The 21,825-nt window shown below is 38.9% G+C and overlaps 1 protein-coding gene across 3 annotated transcripts; it reads right to left on the reverse strand.

The window, feature by feature from the left end:
* Positions 1 to 1,366: 1,366 nt before the first annotated feature.
* On the reverse strand, positions 1,367 to 21,253 carry RB195_012272 (uncharacterized protein; the record flags this gene model as incomplete). 3 transcript variants are annotated; one of them, XM_064194054.1, is made up of 56 exons in its annotated part: positions 1,367 to 1,498; positions 1,801 to 1,863; positions 2,180 to 2,275; positions 2,698 to 2,799; positions 3,126 to 3,254; positions 3,326 to 3,388; positions 3,444 to 3,564; positions 3,641 to 3,720; positions 4,125 to 4,251; positions 4,447 to 4,517; positions 4,660 to 4,735; positions 4,947 to 5,029; positions 5,107 to 5,214; positions 5,287 to 5,397; positions 6,789 to 6,881; positions 7,082 to 7,171; positions 7,330 to 7,431; positions 7,508 to 7,593; positions 7,690 to 7,831; positions 8,219 to 8,308; positions 8,410 to 8,487; positions 8,548 to 8,758; positions 9,541 to 9,674; positions 9,965 to 10,034; positions 11,446 to 11,585; positions 11,880 to 12,002; positions 12,516 to 12,615; positions 12,673 to 12,821; positions 12,885 to 12,965; positions 13,032 to 13,152; positions 13,425 to 13,631; positions 13,714 to 13,828; positions 13,877 to 13,975; positions 14,226 to 14,377; positions 14,437 to 14,536; positions 14,710 to 14,804; positions 14,909 to 15,000; positions 15,437 to 15,510; positions 15,561 to 15,730; positions 16,248 to 16,537; positions 16,597 to 16,748; positions 16,842 to 17,037; positions 17,094 to 17,268; positions 17,346 to 17,524; positions 17,582 to 17,664; positions 18,181 to 18,343; positions 18,517 to 18,634; positions 18,706 to 18,845; positions 18,902 to 19,024; positions 19,088 to 19,211; positions 19,290 to 19,405; positions 19,466 to 19,577; positions 19,646 to 19,772; positions 20,729 to 20,862; positions 21,145 to 21,149; positions 21,209 to 21,253. In XM_064194054.1, the coding sequence occupies 56 exons, from the start codon at positions 21,251 to 21,253 to the stop codon at positions 1,367 to 1,369; spliced, it is 6,558 nt and encodes a 2,185-aa protein (XP_064051636.1). The 3 variants fall into 3 exon arrangements, with proteins under 3 accessions (XP_064051636.1, XP_013306959.1, XP_064051637.1); XM_064194053.1 differs by lacking the exons at positions 1,367 to 1,498; positions 1,801 to 1,863; positions 2,180 to 2,275; ... (21 more) ...; positions 21,145 to 21,149; positions 21,209 to 21,253 and having other exon boundaries at positions 11,409 to 11,585; positions 20,729 to 20,861; XM_013451505.2 differs by lacking the exons at positions 9,965 to 10,034; positions 11,446 to 11,585; positions 11,880 to 12,002; ... (28 more) ...; positions 21,145 to 21,149; positions 21,209 to 21,253 and having other exon boundaries at positions 9,541 to 9,668.
* Positions 21,254 to 21,825: the final 572 nt, after the last annotated feature.

Here is a 21,825-nt window from a genome sequence, read left to right on the forward strand (position 1 = left end):
TGACACAGATGTCGACCGCAAGGACGAGCAGCATATTTTATGGACATGGCCGCTTTTAAAAACACGCAATAGCAACGGAACTATTTGCTAAGAAAGATAAAAGGACAATACGTGAATAGTACATGTGTGCCTGAGATAGGTGCCGATTTTCACGAAGAAAAGCCTATGTGTAGAAAATTTTGATTCTTCAAAATATGAAAACCATAATAAAAACCTGTTCACTTCGAAAAAAAGCTTAACGCGGAGAAAATCAATAGCTATCACTTGCACAGCACGAACGCTTCTCTGACAGTAGAAGGAAAGGGGTACCTAGGAATGCAAAAGAACTAGCAAATGATGGTAAACTAGGATATTTTCAATCGTACACAAAAATTGGCAGAGGTATTTGAATCCAAAGGCAAAAAACAAAGAAGGAAAAATAGCGAACAAAAGTACCAGTCGATGTGAGAGCTGGAAAGCTAACACATCATCCAATCCTTCTAAATTGAGTAGTAGAAAAGGATAAACTCCAATTACAACTCATTTCTTTACATCTTGTAATTTATACCTTCGATTTTCACCTTCTAAAGCCTTTGTGCGGCTCTTTATAGTGTTTTCACCTTCAAAAAAAAAAAACTTTCAGAATATCTCCCCACTTTAGACTCCTGTTGATTCCTGTGTAAATTCTCGGAAACGCAACTAGTTCCCCTTGCATTCCAAATACCAATTCCTCATCCAAAATTTTCAGGATTTGAAAGGAAAGAAGACAAGAAACACAGCTGTACACCCAAATCTGAAAGAACAATTATGCGACTAACCTAACATACAACGATAAAATACCGGATCAATTCGGGGTTTTCAACGAATCTAGGAGGGCTGGCTATTATGCGTCGGAATGTTGGGCATTCTTTACTACAACATTCTGCTAAGGACCATGATGGTTGGATATTTCCCGCAGAGACCCTAGCCCCTCAAGAATTCAATTGCATGACAGAAGAGGAAAGCTCTCCAATATCTTGCTACCCTGTGTCTAAAATTAAGTTGCACGAGCAAGTTAAAGAACCACAATTGTAAAGGCCTAATCGATATTGTGAGTTATAAGATGGCTACATTTTAAGGGAGTAAACCTGGGAGATTCGTCGCTGACTGGATTCGCGAGTGGTTCAGGGTCACAACGCCGGCCCTATTTAAAAAGAAGAAAACGAAAACTGCACAAAGTACAATATCGATGTGCAAATCCAATGCAAAATTGAGATAAATACGAAAAGAAAACAAAATATCTCTCTTGCGACATACGTTACAAAAAAAAAAGGCAAGGGCTTAGGCAAAAGCGCACACTGCGGTCATCAATTGACACCGCTTTGAGGTAGGTCACAGCGTACATCGCCTACGCCATATACTCGTACATTTCTCGAGCGGTGTCGTCACGTCTCATATACTCCTTCTCTATTAGTTGACCAATGCAGCGCTTCACCATTTCCACGCTCGGCTTGAAACGTGCTGATAGTTGTTGCAGGACCTAGAAATGGAATAGTCAGGAGAGAATTCAGTAAATGTTGCACTGTTGGTTGAGAACTGGATGAAAGAGCGAACAAGTGTCCTTTCTATTACCTGCTGACAGGTAATAGAAACTCCAGCCTTTCTTTTACCTACGAGAGAAAAAAAAATAGTTCGAGAATGCTCTGAACACTCAAATTTCGTCTCCAAAAAATATTGATTACGAATCAAAATGAATTCCAGAATTGAAAAATGCACTCACAATATGACGGCGCGATATTAAGACTTACACATAAATTTCAACTACAAGCAAGTTATGCTCACCTCGGTCATCAACTGTGAATGGGATATCCTCTTCCTTGTTTTCATTATTCTTACTATACATGCCTGAAAATCAATTCTTAAAAGTGAACAGGAAGTATCAAAATATACGGCTGGTAAATTCAATTATGGTGAACTGACAATCCACGGAGAAACTGTTGAAAAAAAACCTATGACAGTAACTCCAGAACTCCTTACTTTGGTGTTTTAATATTTTCAAATAAAAAAAAACAACAAAAACCCTGAAATTTGATCATTTTCTGCATTTCTACTTCTTTCTACAATTTCTACACTATCTTATTTTGAAATTCGCTGAATCAAAGAATTGGTTGCACCTATGATATGAATCCCAAAAAGAAGCTCTAGCGATGCAAAAACTCACGTTAATCACGCTTTTTCTGTCTTCATCCACGTTCTTCTGTACATGCTCAGTTTCCTGTTTGGGATCGGATCTCAGCACCATTTTGGACAAGTCAACCTGGGGACCAATTCACATCATACTTGGATAATCTTCAACCGCGATATTCCAATGACAAAAATAGCAAAGGTAAGAAAATTTCATCACAGAAAATATCGCCTAGTTGGAGAAATTCAGTATTTTTGCTCATTTTTTTTCACAAATAATATCACCGAAGTTATCAAATACAAAGATCAACAAACACTTTGATTTTCTTGTTGAAGTCTCCATGATTGAGCGTTAAATGGGTATCATCACTGGCTTTGCTTAATATATCCCAATTTTCCAAGCTTTTACAACTATACTGTAGCAAAATCATAGTAATTCCCGAAAGTACAAAATTGTCTACGCAAGCGCATCCGTTAACTAACGCATACTCAAATGCACAGCGAACAAGATCGTATGTTGAAGAATCAACTCTGTACAAAACAGACAACAACTACCTTGATTTTCTTGTTGAAGTATCCGTGATTGAGCGTTAGAAGAATATCATCTCTGGCTTCGCTCAATATATCCCAATTTTCGGAGCTCTTGAGCACCTCATTCTGAAACAATCCATATGTTGTGATTCATGGAAAGCAATGACAAACGGAAGAAATGAAAACTTGCACATGTCTGGTTCAATAAAAAAAACCTAATGAAAAATTGATGCAAGAATGAATGAATGAAAAGTGCGCAAATAAGAATAACATGACATAAAACGAGAAAAAACTAGACGATCTAGAGGAATTTGAAAAGCAAAAAAGAAGGTATTTTCGTGGTAGAAGCCAGAGAACTCAAAAATTAATAACCAAAACCGGTTAACAGGAGCGCATTTGATTTCACACTAGGTAAGTAATGGCAATGACTAGGAATACGTGTTTCAGAGTACCTTAACAAGTGACGCCAAAACCTGCGACACGCTCTTTTTGTCCATCCCTAAAGAAGTCACCAGCGAGCAAACAGTATATTCCACTGAATCGTTGAACAGTAGAAGTACAGCCATTTGTGCAGTCGTGGTCTGATGAAGTAGAACGTAAAAGCACTTCTAAGAGTATTTTTAGGAACAACAGAAAAAAGTAGTCCACTTACCGTGAACACATACTTCTTTCCAAAACCATAAGCATACATTTCACCACGTGATTGTGACAGCACCTGTAGAAAGGCCGTCAACTTTCTATACACCTTGAACAACTAAAACACTCAGTACCCATGTCAACTTTCTGCCGCTATGTTTAGAATTGTAAAAAGATGTGAAATGTTCGATAGCTAGGTTGAGCTTCTGCGGTAAATGCATTTTTAATGTCGGCAGTGCAGGCCATGAGCCAGAGCTGAACAAAAAAACTTCAAAAAACTAAGACTATCGGAAAATAGCAATAAAAATGTACATGAGGTAGTTTTTTCTACCTTAAAATGAGCATATTGAAGTCGATCCCCAGGTCTACGTTACGGTTTGATAAGTAGTCGCGGAACTCGGCACATGAATCCTAAGCAAACATCATAGAACGGATCGGTAACATAAAACCTTGACTACAAGATTTGAATCTTATTTTCAGAGGTAATGCTGCGCAATACATCCAGTCCTCTTTAGTTCGGCTTGTAAATACTAATTCAGCTTCCCTCAGTTTTCTTGAGGGAACATAGCAAACTGACCAGTTGCTGATGTAGCTTTATGCCTCAGTTTTAAAACAAGCATAAAGCCGTTTTATCCTGGTTCTAGATTAATATTAGGAGTGGATAAAATCTAATGAAATGTTTTTTTTTCCAGAATATTCAACTTCCTTTCAACTGTAGCTTTTGGTAAAGATAGCGATAAATTGATCACATTCGTAGAGACATAGACTTCGCAACCATTCTGGAAAACTTAGCAAAACGAACAGTTGTAAAGTACCTTGCTGATCTGAGTGTCATTAATCATTTTGGATAATCGATTGGTATACTCGAATCCACACATTTGCTTCAGTTTATTGATGAGGCTCACTTCCGCTTCTTCAGATGCAGATGTCTCAGAAATTAGCCTGAAAATCAGTAATCTAATTTCCATTTTTCAATTTTTTCAAAGTACTGTCACTGGGCCATTGCACCTAACTCCCCGTAGAAGCACAAGAAGCCTAATAAAGCATTGTAGGTAATATAGAAGCAATTAAACAAACATCATGTTCAAAAATGATGCCTTCCATCAGTAATACAATATTAAACACCAAAGGAACTACCTTTTACTGAACATTTTTGTGTAGAATTTCGAAAACACGTCCTTATCCTCGATGTACTTGAAAACAACCATCTGAAAAAAGGATATTCCCAAAATTATAGGGACAAAAAGGAGAAAAAAGGTGAAAAAACTAAGAAAACAAGAAAGTACAGGCTTTTAAGTAGACTTAAGCGCATGTAGATAAACAATAAACCCGAACAGCTAAAAGACTCACAACTTGGGTGAGCATGTCCTCGAGTTCATTTTCCTCCGGCATTTTGCTGCTCTTTCGTAGTAGTTGGTCGCAGTACCTAAGAAGAAAAGTGGAATTGGTTTTAGATTATTGGCTATATATTTATAATTGCATTTATATATCCACAAGAGAGACCGGTCTGTAAAAGGGATCCCAAGCACAAGCTAAGTAGTGATTAAGAGGAATATGGTAGAGTACCTAGCATTTCTACAGTCTACAAACAGACAAAATCCATGGTTATAAAAAAGTGAGTGCGGTTGAAAGCTTACTTGGCTAGCAACTCCGGTGACTTGCTCATTTGTTGTTGAGAACGTCGAGTCACAGCATTTTTATTGATAAAAGTCGTTGCAGCCTGAAAATATCCTCGATTTGAGAGAAGTGAAGAATCACAGCAACATAGTAAACCAAAAATGAGTAGTTAAACGACACCTTATCGAGAGCTTGTATAAATCCTGATTCATTCTGGAAGGCACTGCCAACCAAAGACGAGTAACGATTATGTACACCAAGAATAGTAGTTACATACAATTTCGCATCCTTAAATAAACTTATCATTAATAGAAAAAAAAAACACTGAAAAGATACTTGAAGGCTCATTCATATACATACCGTAAAAGCAGTATCGGCAACTTTCGCTATGGCTGCAAGACCCTCTTTAGTGATGTGGCTTTCCAGCGCTGATCTCAGATTGTTCAGTCCATCTTCGACGCGCTCGCATAACTACGATATTTTTTTTAAAACATGTGAGAAAATAAACAAAAAATCCTTCATGTAAAAAAGGAAACCAAAGTGAAATTTGGTTTTACATAACGAGAAAAGGCAATACATACTTTGAGTTCAAGAAGACCACATCGTCTTGAAAAGTTGAGGTGCCGAAAAGAAAAAAAAACAAATCGTGTTGCAAAAGCACATCTCTTACATGATACTTGAAGTTGTTGTGTATTTTCTTATATCATCCTGCTACACCGTAACTATTTAATTACTCCTATTCTATTAAAATCAACCAAAATAGCTACTATGCTTGTCCTCGTATTTCCCCTCCAATCTGGTTAGAAACTCACCGCGATCTCCTTCCTGTAATATAGCAGATAGTATTTTCGAGGGGTTCAACACACAGTGGATGACAGTCTGGTGGGCCTTTGCCCAATTCCTCTGCTCAGGCTGGAAGCCATGCAAACATGGAACGTTAAAATGACGGGGCGGAGCGGTTGAACACCATGACGCTTCGAATGTAACCGCTTAAGTCGTATTACACCATAAGTCAAGTTAGTTCGATCAGACTGTGGATGGATAACTGGCCACCTGAGATTCCCAGCATGAACAAAATCGCTGGGAAACTGTAGCTGGTGAAGCTGGTGAATACTAATTATGCCTATAGATGGTCTAAAGATTTTCTCTTTCCGGGCAAGCTTGACAAGTCCTTTCAAAGCCTTCTGCGCCCCTTCTCTCTCTCTTTGAATTCCTAACAAAAACAATGTCCTGTAGCCCCCATTAACTAACATCAGAAATAGATTTCGCAATGCATTAGCTACTTCAAAAACGAAACCGTGATTCATGGAAATGAAATGACTGCTTCTTTCGTCAAGGCGATTCAAATGCATCACCTGAACACCCAAACCTTAAGCAAACATGAATCACACCTCCGTTCCATCGATCAATACTCGAGACGTGTTCCGCAGTAGCGATGATAAGCTAGTTCAGATTATTCGAGAGGAACACTTCGAGACAAGAAATAAATAAACGAACTCCTCAGATAATGGGAAGTAGTTAGAGCGCTTAAAACATTTGTACGTGAAAAATGGATTATTAGTAAATTTCTACACAGGAATCGGGAAAAAAAGAAAAAAATCATTAAGTAAACCATGAGGTAAAGCTAGTGAACGAGAACAACGCAAGAAGATTTTCCAAGAGTCAGAATAAAGTTCTTTTTTCTTCAGAGCCAAAAGAACTGCAGAGTGCAAATAATTCGGAAGTAAACTGGACATTGTGCCTTCTATTAATGCAAATTCTCAGATATGAAAAAGAAAATTGTGGGGTGATGGAATGCATTGTAAACAAACAATTTCCGAGGCAATAGTCTAAATATGCTGTTTATATACACCTATACCAACCTTATACATTCTAGCCAAGTCATCATCCTTGTTTGCCTCAAGCAATGCTCCAAACTCACTTTGGAATAGCTCGAGTTGTGCCTCAATCAACACCTAGAATATGCATTAATAACAAATGCATCGAGAACCCGAGATCGATACAAAGCTGCAGAGAACTCCTATGAGAAAATATGGAAATTAACGGAACAGAAAAAGATTAATGAGCCAGCCACGAAAAAGTAGTTAATGTGGGATCTTAATCAATGCGTAGAAACGAATATAAGCTGATGAATCTGAAGAAATCACCACCAAACCTTTTCACAAGTTTTCGAAAGAGGTTCTTGCGTAGCCATATGAAGATACATGTCGCATCGAGCCCGTTCATCTTCAAGTCTTCTTTCGACCTGAAACGCTTTTATTTCTTCTTCTTTGAAACAAAAAAAAAGAGATAGCCCTTTGTGAAAAAAAACGAAGAAAAATGGAATAATGAGAAAATACGGAGTGAGAAACTCAGAAAAAAAGTAAATTTCTCGGAAAAAAAGAACAAATTTGTTTTACTCACCTTTTTCATGTACTCAGTTAAGGGATTATTCGCTAAGAAAGCTTGAGCCTCGTTTGCGTAGTAGTTTTCTGTTTCTCTGAGAAACTTTGCTTCAAAATAATCCTAAAACACATAGATAACTCGGAAAATAAACAGGATATAACTTAGTATTGTATAAAAACATGTACGCGATATTCACCATGTAAACCTTCAATTTTGCGTTCGGATTCGGTTGAGCAGAACGTACTTGATCTGGCGTTTCATCTTCCTCTATTCCGAGTTCAACTAAATTGTGAAAAAAAAAGGAATGAAAATCAAAATAACACTGATAGAAGAAGCAATTACGTGAAAAGCAAAAAAAAAAAGAAAGTCGTAACGAACCGTAGCAATCAGTGACATCCCGTATAAGTTTGCGCGAAATCGTTTCACCATTTCTTTCCCGTCTAATAAGATCAAGTACAGCGTCTGTGACCCGTTCCTTGCTTTCCATGAATAGAATCCTCTTCCATATTACAAGTGCCAACTAAACTCAAACTAGAATCAAGGCCGTTCAGGTATTGCACCCTTATAAGAACTAAAAATAAAAAGTTGAATTCAAATAGAAGCAAAAAAAGTTAAAAACTATTACATGCAAAACATGATTAATCTTTTCTAACTTTTATTAACTTCTAGATTTTGATTTTTTTTTTCAAATCGACGTCATACTTGGTGCTTCTTTGACACGAACAAAACTTCAATTGCCTTCAAACAATTTTTCCACTTGTGTACGAAAGCAAGCGATGTTAGAAACTAATCGAAGTAATAATGTCGACTATAACTTCAAAACCACTATAGCATATGCAATAAAATAAAATTTCAGCACTAAATACTAAACAAAAACCAAAAGATAGCAATCTAAAAAAAAACTCACGGTGTATATCATATAAATATTTCCGTTCCCCTCGTCCAATTCCCGTTTAATCCAGTGCCTGTTCAAGTACGAGAAAATGCCATCAACGACCTCAAAACCGTTTTGCTTAGAGAAGCAATTAAAAATCAATAATTTCAGAAGGGGAAAAAGACGGAATGTGACATATTTTCCAGAAAAAACGATGCGCTTACCTTCGAAGAAAATCTGAATTCTGACCATTGTGTAGTGTAGTAACGCAGTAGGTCTTCACCAAGCAAATCTCTTGCACCCTATAGTGGGAATACTTTTGTCAGAAAAAGCCAGAAACACACAATTCCAGAAAGACTCACTTCTAGCCGATCTCTTACGTAAGATTCTATGAAAGCAGTCAGTTTCGCGTACATTTCAACCCCGACAAAATCCGTGCTTGTCACCGCACCATCTTCTCCAATGAAATTCTTATGTGATGGCCGCACATTTGATCTGCTCGGTCGACCGACCACACCTCCTGCAGGTGTGGAAGGATTCACTGAGACAGCCGTGCAGAAATCGTACACACTTCTAGAAATGTTATCATTTACCAGGGGAAAAAACGAGCAATATTCAAGTCTAGCAAGAATTAAATTTACTTTCATTTCATGGCTACTAATTAAAGGCATCACCCCACGAATCTGAGGTGGTGCAGATTTCAGGTGGAGTATTCGTATACGGGATGGGAGACTATAGAGAGGAGGGTGATTCCCTCCATTTCTTCCTAATTGCCGTAAAAAACGGCCCGGGAGATACGGCTTCAGGCGTTTTGGCGCATTATTTTCTACAGGAAGTTCGACTAGAGCGCGCCAGTCTTGTGCGGCGCCGTATCTTCCGGGTCGTTTTTTACGGCAATTAGGAAGAAATGAACACCCTCCTCTCTATAGTCTCCCATCCCGTATACGAATACTCCACCTGAAATCTGCACCACCTCAGATTCGTGGAGTGATGCCTTTAAACTTTGAACAAAAAAAAAAAAACGTTCCAAGTAAAAAGATAGGACTGGCTGAACTTCGCACATTTAAAACCTCACACAGCGGTTCTTCTTCCAGAACAATGCTGGAAGTCTTTCTTTACCAATGATAGGTGAGATTAGCACTCAAAAGATCAGCATGATTAGTTCAGCTGAAGCTCTATACATGACACCATGCACGAGGGGTCGTGCACAGAAATGAACAAACTGTCATTTGTGCATGGAACCGTTGGGTCCTACCACGATAACGCAGAAAAAATGAAGCAACAACAGATTAATTTGTGATGGGACGGGACGTCCTCCACTATTCTCCGTTCAAAAGCAGGTACATTTCACGTACGTGTACAATTCCATGTATCGCTGAGATTTCATCACTTCTCGTAGATATACAGCTTGAAGACCATTGTAGAGATCTTCCCAGACGCCTTCGATCGTCATATTTTGGCGTCTGCTCCCAGGAACCGCCATTACGGTCTAGAAGAGAAAAAAATCACAAACAAAATTATATGCAATTCACTCTGAACAATACAAACGGTTGGGTGATTTTTGTACCAGTGTCTAGGCGTTAGCACAAAAAGAAGCCACATAAACAGTGATGGATCCCCGTATCAATTTATTTATCACCCGCTGACGATACGAAGATCCATTCTTTGTTCTGATGGGACAATGGAACAAGTTAAGGAACACGATATTACATCCTCTTACTTATTGAAAGATTTAAAACCTGTAAAGAAAAATATAACATGTGTATCGTTTATAATCACCGGAAGGAAGAAAATTGAAATATCGTGAGAATGACTTTCATCAATTATTGACGTGTGCGTCAGAGATCCGCTGACGTTTCAATAGGACAAGAATTCACAACGGAGCGCGGTTTCGCTGCTCTGCTGGGAATTCATTCGTGCCGGGTCACCGACGGAACACCGGATGTTGACAGCCGCCGGATCCGGGACTAAATTTCATGGCCGCTTTGTTGCAAGCATGTTATTATTAGTAGTAGTAAAGAGTGGGACAAAAAGCAAGGAGAGGGTCCCAGGTTTGTGAACAGGTTCGTTGGTGAACACCTGTTCGCACAATTTTTGTCATGATACGTTTGAATGATTTCTATATAATATCTGAGTATTTATTTCAATTTCTGGTACATTTTATAAATCCCTTCTATTTTTTTCACCCCTTTTCGTATTTCCACATTTATTTCACGGGAATGTGCCTATTAAAGGTCCCTTCGCGCAATATTAGTGATCTTTGAATTAGTTACCCTGTATTATTTATGTTGATAAATGACTCTTCTCTCTGAGTAAATGAACGACCGTCATATTGTGGTAAACAGGGAAACGTTGGGTCTATGACGTCATAGACTCGAGATCTCCAAATAATATCCATGTTGTTTATTGTTGCATACGGTTAAATCGATTGGTAGTGAATGCAAACTACCGAAGTCTGCAAGCATAACCTTTATCTTCGATCTGATGCCCGTTTTGCCACAAATGATTCGATCTCGCTTATTTTCTACCAGATTTCCTGGATTCTACCCGCTTTAGTTGCATTATTGCTTATCTTTTCACCTCCACCACTCTCGTGCCACCTCGTAATACGATGCAATTAATGCATATCGATCGATGGCAAGTTCCTGGTTTTTATCCTTATACTATAAATTTAGGCAAACCGCACGTGAAATCCTATGAACCGAAACCACAGGTTGGTTCTCATGACCCAAAAAGAGGTTTGAGTTACTTCTCCCTCACAATTTCCACTTTACTTTTAAAATTAATAGCTGACGATAAGAAAATTCGCTCAGATTTCTCATGATGGTAAACGAGGCGGTAAAAAAATTGATCAAACACTTCACATGTTTCGTTTATAAATTTTATGACAATTTCTCTAGAAATCAAACTTGCTCTGTAAATAAATGAATGATTTTGGCATTGATAGCCCAACTAGATGTGCCCCTATCAAATTTAGAGATTATAACAAACACGTGTTGTTTCAAAAAATAAATAATCGAATAAATAGAACAAACTGCAGAAACATGGCAACAATACTCTCACAACAAATGGGCAGTAAATGGCAAGGATCAATAGCATATAAAATATGTGGAGATAAAAAAGTACCACACGAAGCAATAAAGTGACTAGACACTTTGTATCAACTGAGAAATAAAATTATGCTTAAAAGTGAATAACATTCTCTTTACAAACAATACCAGTATTATATAGTGAATCTTTGTTCTCGACCCTCAGGTAACATAAGAGTCAACGCTTTTGGATTGATCCACACAAGTTTTGGCCTGAATCCCGGGACGCTACCGTTTGGACTCGCAACAACAAGTTCTGCAGCTGGGGCAGGTTGAGTTTTGGCTAGTTTCATTTGACTTTGACCCATTCCCTGGAAATAGTGATGAATAAGTTTCTTGGAAGTTAGTGAAGTGAACACATGGCATGGAAAAAGAAAGGAAATAAAGAAGGAAAGAATTAAGGTGTCAAAGGTAAAAAGAAAACAGGAACGAGAAAGAGAAAAAAGTAGAAAAAGCCATGAAGCAGGAAATGCCGAGCCAGAGAAATTATAGAAGAGAAACAAGCGATAAAAATGGATAAAACAAAGAAGCGTTGGAGATTCGAATCAAAAAAAGTAAGCAAACGAGTGAATATAGCTCCGTTTTTTTTTTTTCAAACAGCTCACCAGAAATGTCTGGCTAGTCTGCCAAAAATTGATTTTGGCATCTTGACCTCCGTAGGTCGCCAAATACTTGCCATCTTCCGAAAAGGCAACCGCTGTCACGGGACCATGATGAGCTTGCAAACTCTGAAATAGCTTTTATGGAATCATTTAGAAACGAGCCACTTATGCTACTTAAAGAAGGAGATAAAATATGTAGTTCCACCTCAAATTTCAAATGAATGCGCCTAAAAATTCAAGATAAAACATTGCGTGAATCGGTCCTATAGCAGGGCCAAAACGATGTGAAGTACACTACATTTGCGTAAGCATCTACGCTCGAAAACGGCACGGTGGAAAGTAGCGGTTAATATGCAGGGGGGGGGGGACCCTAACTAGCATCATCCATCGCTCCAATTCGCTATGGTCCACGTCGATTCCAATTACGCGGTCCACGAGGTGCCGCTTCGAGCGTAGCCCCTTATGCAACTGCACCGTGCTTCATGTCATTCTGACACGATTATACATTAGCTAACTGGGATAACTGCCATAACGTGAAGGTTTAATGTCCTTTCTTTCAAACTATTCAAAAAAACCCCAACTAATACCCCAAAAATAGTGTGACATCTATCAAATAGAAATGAAGCTGCGACTACTCACATGAGCCTTCGCTGCTCTGAGTTCGTGAACTATACATGTGCCGTTCTTTCCACCAAAAGCTATTCGACGTGTTGACGCACAATAAGCCACCATGTAGAACCTAAATTACCTTTACATTGGCGAAATAGATATTTAGTATGTTTAAAATGAAACACACTTGGTAATGGGTGGAAAAATATCGCTGAGAGTTTTCTGTTTCAACAACGAAGTGTCCAAACAATGAACAAGAACATCTCCTACTGGCAACATCATCTCTACCACTTCAGCATATCGTTTTTCCGACAACTCTTCAATTATTCTCAGAACCTGAACATGTATCATTCCACGAATGGCTCCTTTTATCCAGATCGAAAAGGAAAGATTGAGTACCTCTGAACGTGACTTGAGAAGTGGACTGACTACCGTATGCTGGATGGTTTGATGCTGAGCAGCAGAATTGTAGCGAGCCACCTGTAACAGGTAAACCGTCGTTTTTTTCCTTCAGTTCGTTAGTGCAAAGAGTTAGACTTCAACTACCTCCATACTTAACGCTGACAGTAAAGCGGTAGGTCGAGCAGTGGCAATAAGAGTTAAAGCGTGCCGAGCAGTGCGACAAGCATCAGCTATTGGGGACAACGGAGCACCAATGATCGATGGCCTAGAAATAAAATGAATTCTTGTGATACCATAGAAGGAGATGGGCGTAGGCGTAGCAGAAAAGGTTCAGAAAGCGCGTTTAACTTTGGAAATACTCCTAGACTCAAAAAGAGAGGTGCAAAAGGAACAACACGAGAATGGATCGACAAATGTTCCAAGGATAAGATCAAGCATAAGCAAAGTGTAGTCACGAGAAAGTATCTTCGAAACATGAAATAATCCACTGTTAATAAAACGAAGCGATTCCTTGGAAGTTGAAACACGTGAACTCACGGTGGTTGTTTCTCAGTGTTTGCAGCCAAATCGAGCAAGCCCAAAACGACTTTGGAAATCTCTAAATGCGGTTCCCAGTGTACGAAACCTCGTCCAAGAAGATCAATGGCAGCTCTTCGGAGGGGAGAATGAACAGGTAACAACGGTGACGGAGCGGCTACTAGAAGCTCCAATAAGGATAGTGCCGTAGCTCGAGTCAGATCTGCCCTGAAATACGAAAATTTTTTCAACGAGGAGATAAGTCTGTGGAAAAAGAAAGAGATGCATAGTCCAGTCATGCCCTACGAACCTGTTTAACTCGTCACCAAATTCAGCTCCGACAACGCCGAGAAGAATTATGGCTGTGGCTTGATTGCGGCGGACCTGCTGCACACCAGATTCTCCGTCCTCTCCAGTTGAAGGTTCTAAGGTAGTTGTTTTTTCATAAGTACTCAGCGAAAAAAGAAGGGTACCTGGCACTGGTGCTAGCGGAGGTGGGGAGCTTTTCTGTCTGGGAGGAATTGGAGGCGCTGATGGAGGTAATGCTGGTATGGAAGACTGCAATCGAGCTCCTGAAATATAGATGATATTCAAATTTCATGAAGTTAGAAGCTTAAGTTTCTAGGAACGTAGTCTTAGGCAGTCATAACTACAAACATATATCAATTCCGTAGAATTCTCATTAGTTAGAGTTCCCATTCTTTACAAAAGAGATTAAAAAAAAAGAAGTTGAAAGGAAGCATTGGGCACCTTTCAACGTTGTTCTTCTAACGTGAATTCCCTGTAGAAAAAATATAAAGAATTATCCAAAAAAAAACTTACCAAATATAGACAACGCCGGATCCAATAATGGTGGTAAGAAAGGAGTCCACGATTCAATAAGGCGTCGTCGTCCTGACGAACCCAGTCGTGATAACTCGCGTATCAGCAATGCTTGTGCAGCCTCTCGGATCTCCACACAGCTGTCCTGCCATCTGTAGGAGGAGAATATGTGGAAATGCTTGCTGGAAATGATAAGACGATGGAAATGAACCTTCTTGCAAGCAGTTCTATTCGAGGTGCAGCATAGCTGCTTCTTGGTCGGACATGATCCGGTAGAAGAACACAGTGTAACGCGGCTAAGAGACTCCACCCTGAAATCAATATCGTAAATGTTAGGAGAAATAAAAGAGAAGAAAGAAATACCGAATAAAAAAAAATGACGGATAATGAACAACAAATGATAAAAGTAGGAAATGAATAGGGAAGGGAGAATAAATAGAATATCAGAGTAACTTTAATGGAATAAATCGTGAAAAAAATGAACCTTGCTTGAGTTGTTGGCGCTCGCATATGAGCCCTTCCTTAGTTAACTTTCTTACTGGAGGATGTGCTGCTGCAAGAGAACTTCGCCGAGTGTTTCTGAAGGAGTATTTAAATGGCAACACAATATCTTAAGATACAATTCAAAAAATAAAAGTCCAAGAAAACAAAGAGTCAAAGAAATGAAATACAAAACTGCTTACTCAATCTGAGCGGCTGCGTTTCTCATGCCCATCAGGGTATTAGCTGTAGAAATGACTGCTAGCAAATGAGTGGTTGTCAATGAATGGCTAGCCTGAAAGCTGACAACATTAAATAAGATAAAATATCGACATTCAGAATTGAAGTGAACGTGGTGGCGCATCTCAATCGGATTGATTAACGCCAGAAAGTTTTTCCTTTATCGTCAAGTGAGGAGAATACAAGAAAAGGATTAGTTTATGCATAGAGAAGAACTGGAACTCATGCAAAATCCTACACTGCTAATTTTCGCATAACACAACCTACTTCAACATATTTGTTGTACTTTTACATGTCCATTGGAACCATAGGTACGATAGGGAGGAGCCGGACCCTCCTCAGGTGATGGGGTCTAAGCTTATGAGGTGCAGCGCAAGTGATGAGGATCCCTTCGCCAACCATCAAAAAGTGAAGGGAGTCGGAGCACCGGCACCGACTACCGCGTTTATGATGGGAACAAAAACTATGAGTAAATGTACGGGCGAGTTCACCTGCCACCGCATATCCGTCGAGAATGTGTCAAACGATCGTTGTGTGCGTTGCGGAAGCACAACAGAAAGTTGCCCTACAATTAAACGGTTAGAAATGCTCCTGGCTTAGAAGTGGAGAACTTACCATGCCTAGACACATTTCCAAAATACAGCTGTTGTTTTGGTTTGTTCAATGCCAGCTTCTTTGCACAAACCGCATCAAGATCTTTGTCAAGATTCCATGCGTGGAGTAAGGATAACAAGAGGCGCGCAATATCCAGGTACAGATTTGATTCGAATTGCCATAATAAGCGACTGAAAAGAATATATCAAACTTTTAGAAATAAGCATATTCCACATTTCCGGATAGTTATCGAAACCGGGGCATTTTTAAAAGGTGTAGTCATTACCTAAGAAATTATCTGTCGACTACCTATGAAAATACTGAAGGAGGGGACGTGAAAAAAACAAAAAATCTGCAGTACATAAAAATAGAAGTAGAAAATTAGATGATATATTGAAAACAAACAATGCAGTCCCAAGTATAAACAATGAAGTGTGAAACATCACTGATTTACTTCCATGTCTTCTAGTTGTAATCATAATTTGTGAATTTTGCCTGCATATTATAGAAGAATCCTCAAATAAAATTGAATACCAATGTTGTCTCCCTCAATTAGCCCACCAAAAGTTGTAAGCACTACGTTGAATTTCGCTACGAAGTCAAATCATTTACGAAAGGTGAAAAAAGGAAAAGATAAGAAACAGACACAACGCAGCACGGAGATAATGCTATTGATCGAGCAAAGTTGTGAAAAACTGGACAACTCACCGCGACAACTCGGTATTCGGCTCTTCTTCACCTGACTCTGCCCTTGTGATGATTGACGGGGTCCGCCGTTCAATAGCAGCAGCCTCTTCATTGGAATCCAAATTCACTATGCCACCAATAAGGCTACCAATCTCGAATTGTATAAGATGTGCTCCTTGGTTGCATCCGGGTAATGATTGGATAGACATTGGCGGACCCAGCTGGATCGCCCCCATTTCATTAGGGAGCGATGGTGGTGAATTTTCATTTTGTTGGTTACTCGGATCTGTTATGCCTCCGCGACCTTTCATCTAGAAAAACGCAGTGCAAATATATCAAGTAAATTCCATAGTAAAACAGAAAAACTTACCATATCCATACCACGGTACCGTAATGTTCTCATGAGCACAACCGCATGTGATGCAGCGGCTTCATCTGTACCTTCCTCTCGCCCAATTTGTTCATCACATGCGGCCAAAACTTCCTCAGCAACGACACCGGTTACAACGCGATCCATACTTGCTGGAACGGATTTTGTCAATATTGTAGTGCACAGAACGAGCAAATCTCAATCAAAATTTTAAAAATTTTGAATATATGAAATCATGAGTCTACCTGTCTCCATTTGCCACACATACACACTGCCGTCGTCCAGTTTCACCAGCATGAAATCATCCAGCGGGCGCCATTTAACTAAACTTACTGGATGAGGATGCCGCGAAGCAAGCAATACGCACTTCATGTCGCGAATGTTCAGCAACGATACGCTATGATCAGCCGCCACCGAACACATACATTTACTTATCTGTTTCTGGAACAGAAAACTGTTACGGAAAGTGCAGACAATTTAAAAGGTCGTCAACGTACACTCGTATTTGCCGGAGGAACTAGGAATCGAAGAATTGGCCCGCCATGAACGCTGAATCTGTAGAGTCTAACTGCAGTGTTGATATTCCATGCAATTACAGCAAAATCATCGGCGCCTGATAGCAACACTTGCGGATCAAAACGTGGATGATGCTCAAATGGGTAGAAAAGATTGCTGAAACAAAGGAGAAAAATCTAAGAAAACAGAACAACAAAGGCAAAATAAGTATTCAGAAAACAAAAAGCTATCACCTCACAGACGCTTTATGCCCAATTAATCGTCGTATTGTAGGTTTTTCAAGCGATACATCCAGCAATTGTCTTGCCAATGTTTCACAGGCGTATGTCATAACAATTAGACCATCTGCCCTACCCAAGATCAATTTGCCTTGACTGCTTACGTACAACGAACATGTCACCTCGCCGGGATCCTTGAATAATAGGACATGGGACAGAAATCATAGAAACTAAATATAAATACAACGAACCAGCATGGGTAACGACGAATCCTCGTTCTCATTGAGACTCTTCCAAACTGATTCCAGACTTTCTTCAAAAGTCCCTTGGTACTCTAGAATAGGAGAAATAAAACCGCAGGTTTCTAAAAAGAGAGAAAAAATACAACAAAGGTCTTGAACCCTTCAAAAAAAGAGGGAAGGGATAACAGAACGAGCAATAACAAGAAGCGTAGCAGCAGTCTTCAGAAGTTCGATAGCACACAGTCCCATAAACGATTTCAAATTAATAAAATAGCAAGATACAAGAAAAAAAAAACTTGAACTGAATGTAACACGCACTACTTACACGTTCGAAAAGAAAAAAAATCTATTAGGAAACTGTAGAAAAATCATCACAATTGAAACACCGGAGAAAGAGGATGAATTAGCATTAGAATCTAGAGTGTTACGGAGACTATTCAGAGAGTATCTACAAAAAACTCGAGTAAATGAAAAAAACCTCAAATCGCATAAGAACTCCACAAATAAATCTCATAAATTCAGCAATCTCCTTGCCAATGTTTAATCAGAGAGAAAAGAAATAAAATTTTTCGACCTTTAAATGGCAAAGGACGACAGAAGAAACTCACTCAGAGGAAACTCTGAGACAGAGCTATAATCCTTGAGGAAATCTTTGTCGAAATAAGGGATATCCCAGACCACCAACTGTCCAGAATTACTTGCCCGGGCAACTCGAAATAATGTTGAGTCGCCAGGCTGCCGTGAAAAAGAGAAGGTGACATCATTAAGCCACTGAAATGTGAGTCGCTTTTGGTTTGTTTATAGATAAACAAAAAATCTATTTCTCTCTTCGGGAATGATATATAACTATTTATAACTATGATATATAATGATATATAACTATAACTAGTTATATGATGATGTATAACTATTTCAGAAAGGAAAAGAAGTCCACCAGTGCTCACCGATCGTGGATTCGAATGAGATGGTTCTAGTACTGCGAACTCAAATGGATTACCAATGCCTAGAAAGTTTCGAGGATCAGCACCAAGATATTGACGTGCCTGTGCACCTTCGAGCTTCCTGAAATTAAAAAAAAAGGATCTTGAGATGAGTCTAGACTATGAAAGCTGACTTCAACGAATCCAACTCACTCCACTGGAAGTTGGTACACTCTTATAGTCTGATCCATAAATGCAACAGCAACTTTATCGACATTCAAAACTTTGCCATTTACTGCTCTTGCAGGACATTCATGCGTAATAAAAACAGCCAGGTCATCCAGGTCGACCAACTAAGCAGTGGAAAAGGAACATGGATGAGTAATTAAATAGACTGTAGTCTGCTTACCTGCCAATTATTCGAGCAAACAACAAGAAGAATTCGATCATTTAAAGGATTAAAAGAAACCGACTTCACATCCCTGAGATCAAGTCTTTTCGATTCATCCTCATAAAGAGGAGTGGCGAGATCCTGACAACAACCAGATATTAAAGAGGGAAAAAAAGGTAAAACAGCCTTTAAACAGTGAAATACCTTCTTTTCTAATTCCACCAACGACCAAATCTTTATCATACCAGCCATAGAGACACCTATACACTGCTCGGATCTGGTTCCCCTTTGCACAATATCGTAACTACATACCCAATCAGGTTCGACTCTTCAAAAAAAAAAGAACCGTAAGGTATATTAATTTTTTTAGGTATTTCATAAAACGTAGATGTACGTTTCCACAAACCTAGAGCTCAACTGAAAAACAACCGTCAGATCCTGTGGATCCATCACTACTATGTCACTATAATCTCCAATACAAAACAATCGTGTGGATCTCGTATGACGAGAAGATTTATAAGTCTAAATAAACGAAATCAAAGGAAACAAATAAAATTTCAGTCGAACAAAGAAAAAACTTACGTATGGTTGCATGTGACGATGAATAAATAATGTGGAAACGGAGTCAATGCATCGACCATCCTGAACGTCCCATAAACATAGGTGTCCATCACAGGATGCAGAAATAAATCGTCTAAAGTAATGCATCGAACGAGATCAGGGCGAAAAAAACCGCAAAACCAAGAAAAATAGATAGCGTACGTTGAATTAACCAAATTAGTTGTGGGTGATATAGCTGTGATAGGTGAATCGTGCCCGATCATCAGCTGATATGGACTCAATGTGTCTCCCTCGCATTTCCATATGATCAAATGACCATTTTCCGCACCTATAATCGATACTTTCAATTGCGAATGGAAAAACACAGCTTTACTTAATTTTTTTGAAGGTAGGACAAACGTAATCTAAGTTAAATATAATAAAAAGGGTAAACATAGTCACTCGCGCATGAAATATTGACCAATTACCGACGTTATGCGGGAATTCCCACTTCCTAAATAGCTGAACGACAAAATGAGGAGATAAAGTCAGACTAACATTCTCTCTATAAAAATGTGATTTATTTTTTCAAATCCATATCCATAAATACATTTTTACAAGAAGTCGTCAACGCTAAATCGTCACAGAAACTGAGTAGTCCTGACGGATGTCCAGCAAAAAAAAAGTCGTGGAAGTAGAACAAATATTCAAAATCAGGAAAAGAGGGATAAAAGATCCAACGACATTCTTTCTACCAGCATTGAAACAGTTTTTCAAAACTATCCATTTTTATGTAGTATATATTTCGCCCATACTCCCTTTCATCTTAATCTTTTTTTCCCAAATTCGAACAAATCTTTCTTTACTAAAACTAATCCGTATTTGCACATTTCTGTTAAGTACAATGACTGTTTCTCCATGCTTTTCAAAGGCTGTTATAGGTTTGGAAACTTTTCTATATTGAATTCGAGCACATGCGGTGTAATTTCTCCGAGAAGGCTAGATAAAAACGATGAGAACGAGGAAAATGCCCTCACAATTAGTTTTCTTGTAAGATACAAAGAGTAGAATAGTTGAAGCGTTATTCCTCGTATGTGCTTGGACTTGGAATTAACTAATCACATCAGAAAAATAAACGTAAAAATTAGTATGAAATTTTTATGGCAATGAACGTCGACACCTCCGAACAACTGACGAGCCTAACCGGGCGATTACGGATGAGTAATTTTTTTTTAAATTACGAGGAAAATGTCTCATAAGCAATGCTTGTATAAAAGCAACAATTGAAAGAGAACTTTAACATACCAGTAACTAAAGTAGTCATATCGCTCAAATATCTCACTGCAGTCATTTTATTCTCCGGTGGTTTTGGTCCCCAAATTACCAACGGGACCACCAGCCCAGCATTGGCCGGTGGTGGTGGTTCTCCACTGGTCATCCTAAAGTGTAAAATGCTATTAGAAGTAGAATATACAGATTTGACGAGATAAAATGTAATAGGTGACGAAAGCAAAGAAAAAAGCATGTTCAGCATGACTCAAGCAGAAACGCGCCAAGCAATGATGTCAAGCACACGAAATCAGCAGTTTTGGTAAGCATAACAGCAAATCCGCAACATTTACAAATCTGCGACCTAACAATTTTATCCAATAAAGAAGCCAACAATAACAAAGAAAAATAAAGTTGCAAAGCAATACATATTGAAAACTCTACAGTAGGACCTGCACTGGAGACGAAAGAAATTGGATGTGGTGTCAAAAACAACACATCCAGAACGGTCGTCACGGGCATTAACTCAGCACCTTCCCTTATCAGTTTGTAAACATGCATCCAAAGGAATTCACATGCATCAACAGCTGATCGAACAATTGTAAAAAAAGGCGGAGTCGAAGTTGCAGCAGCTGCACATCGGTTGCCGCTAAAAACAGTGCTAATCGATTGTACTATGGTTCCGATGTGAAATGTGTTGGCGATGAATACATTCACAATTTTCTCGTGTAGATGATGTCATTTCGGTTGTTTCTCACCATTTCTACGTTAAAAATTATCATATGAGTGTAGGTGGGATAAGAAGTGAGTGTAGATCTCGTAGAGACGGATTTCTTTGGGACTAATGGGTCCTTTTCTTCAGCAGGTATCATTCCAACTGATTCCGCCCTTTTTATCTTTGTAAGCTACATAAACCTCGATTGTTTACTTAATACACTAGTGAAATTGGTTTTCTAGATAGAAGATTAGGAAAAAGTGAGGTAGGAACTCTTGACAAGCAATAAATCCTCAACTATTCTACTATTAGTTTACGGGAAGAGGGATCCTTGTTGGATCCGAAATTCCCGTTGATAATCCTTATCCTGCTGTAGTTTTTAGTCGACAATTCCATATTTTTTTTTGCCATTAGAACA

The sequence above is a fragment of the Necator americanus genome, chromosome III (genome assembly GCF_031761385.1).
Source record: "Necator americanus strain Aroian chromosome III, whole genome shotgun sequence".
In the NCBI taxonomy this organism is placed as follows: Eukaryota; Metazoa; Nematoda; class Chromadorea; order Rhabditida; family Ancylostomatidae; genus Necator; species Necator americanus.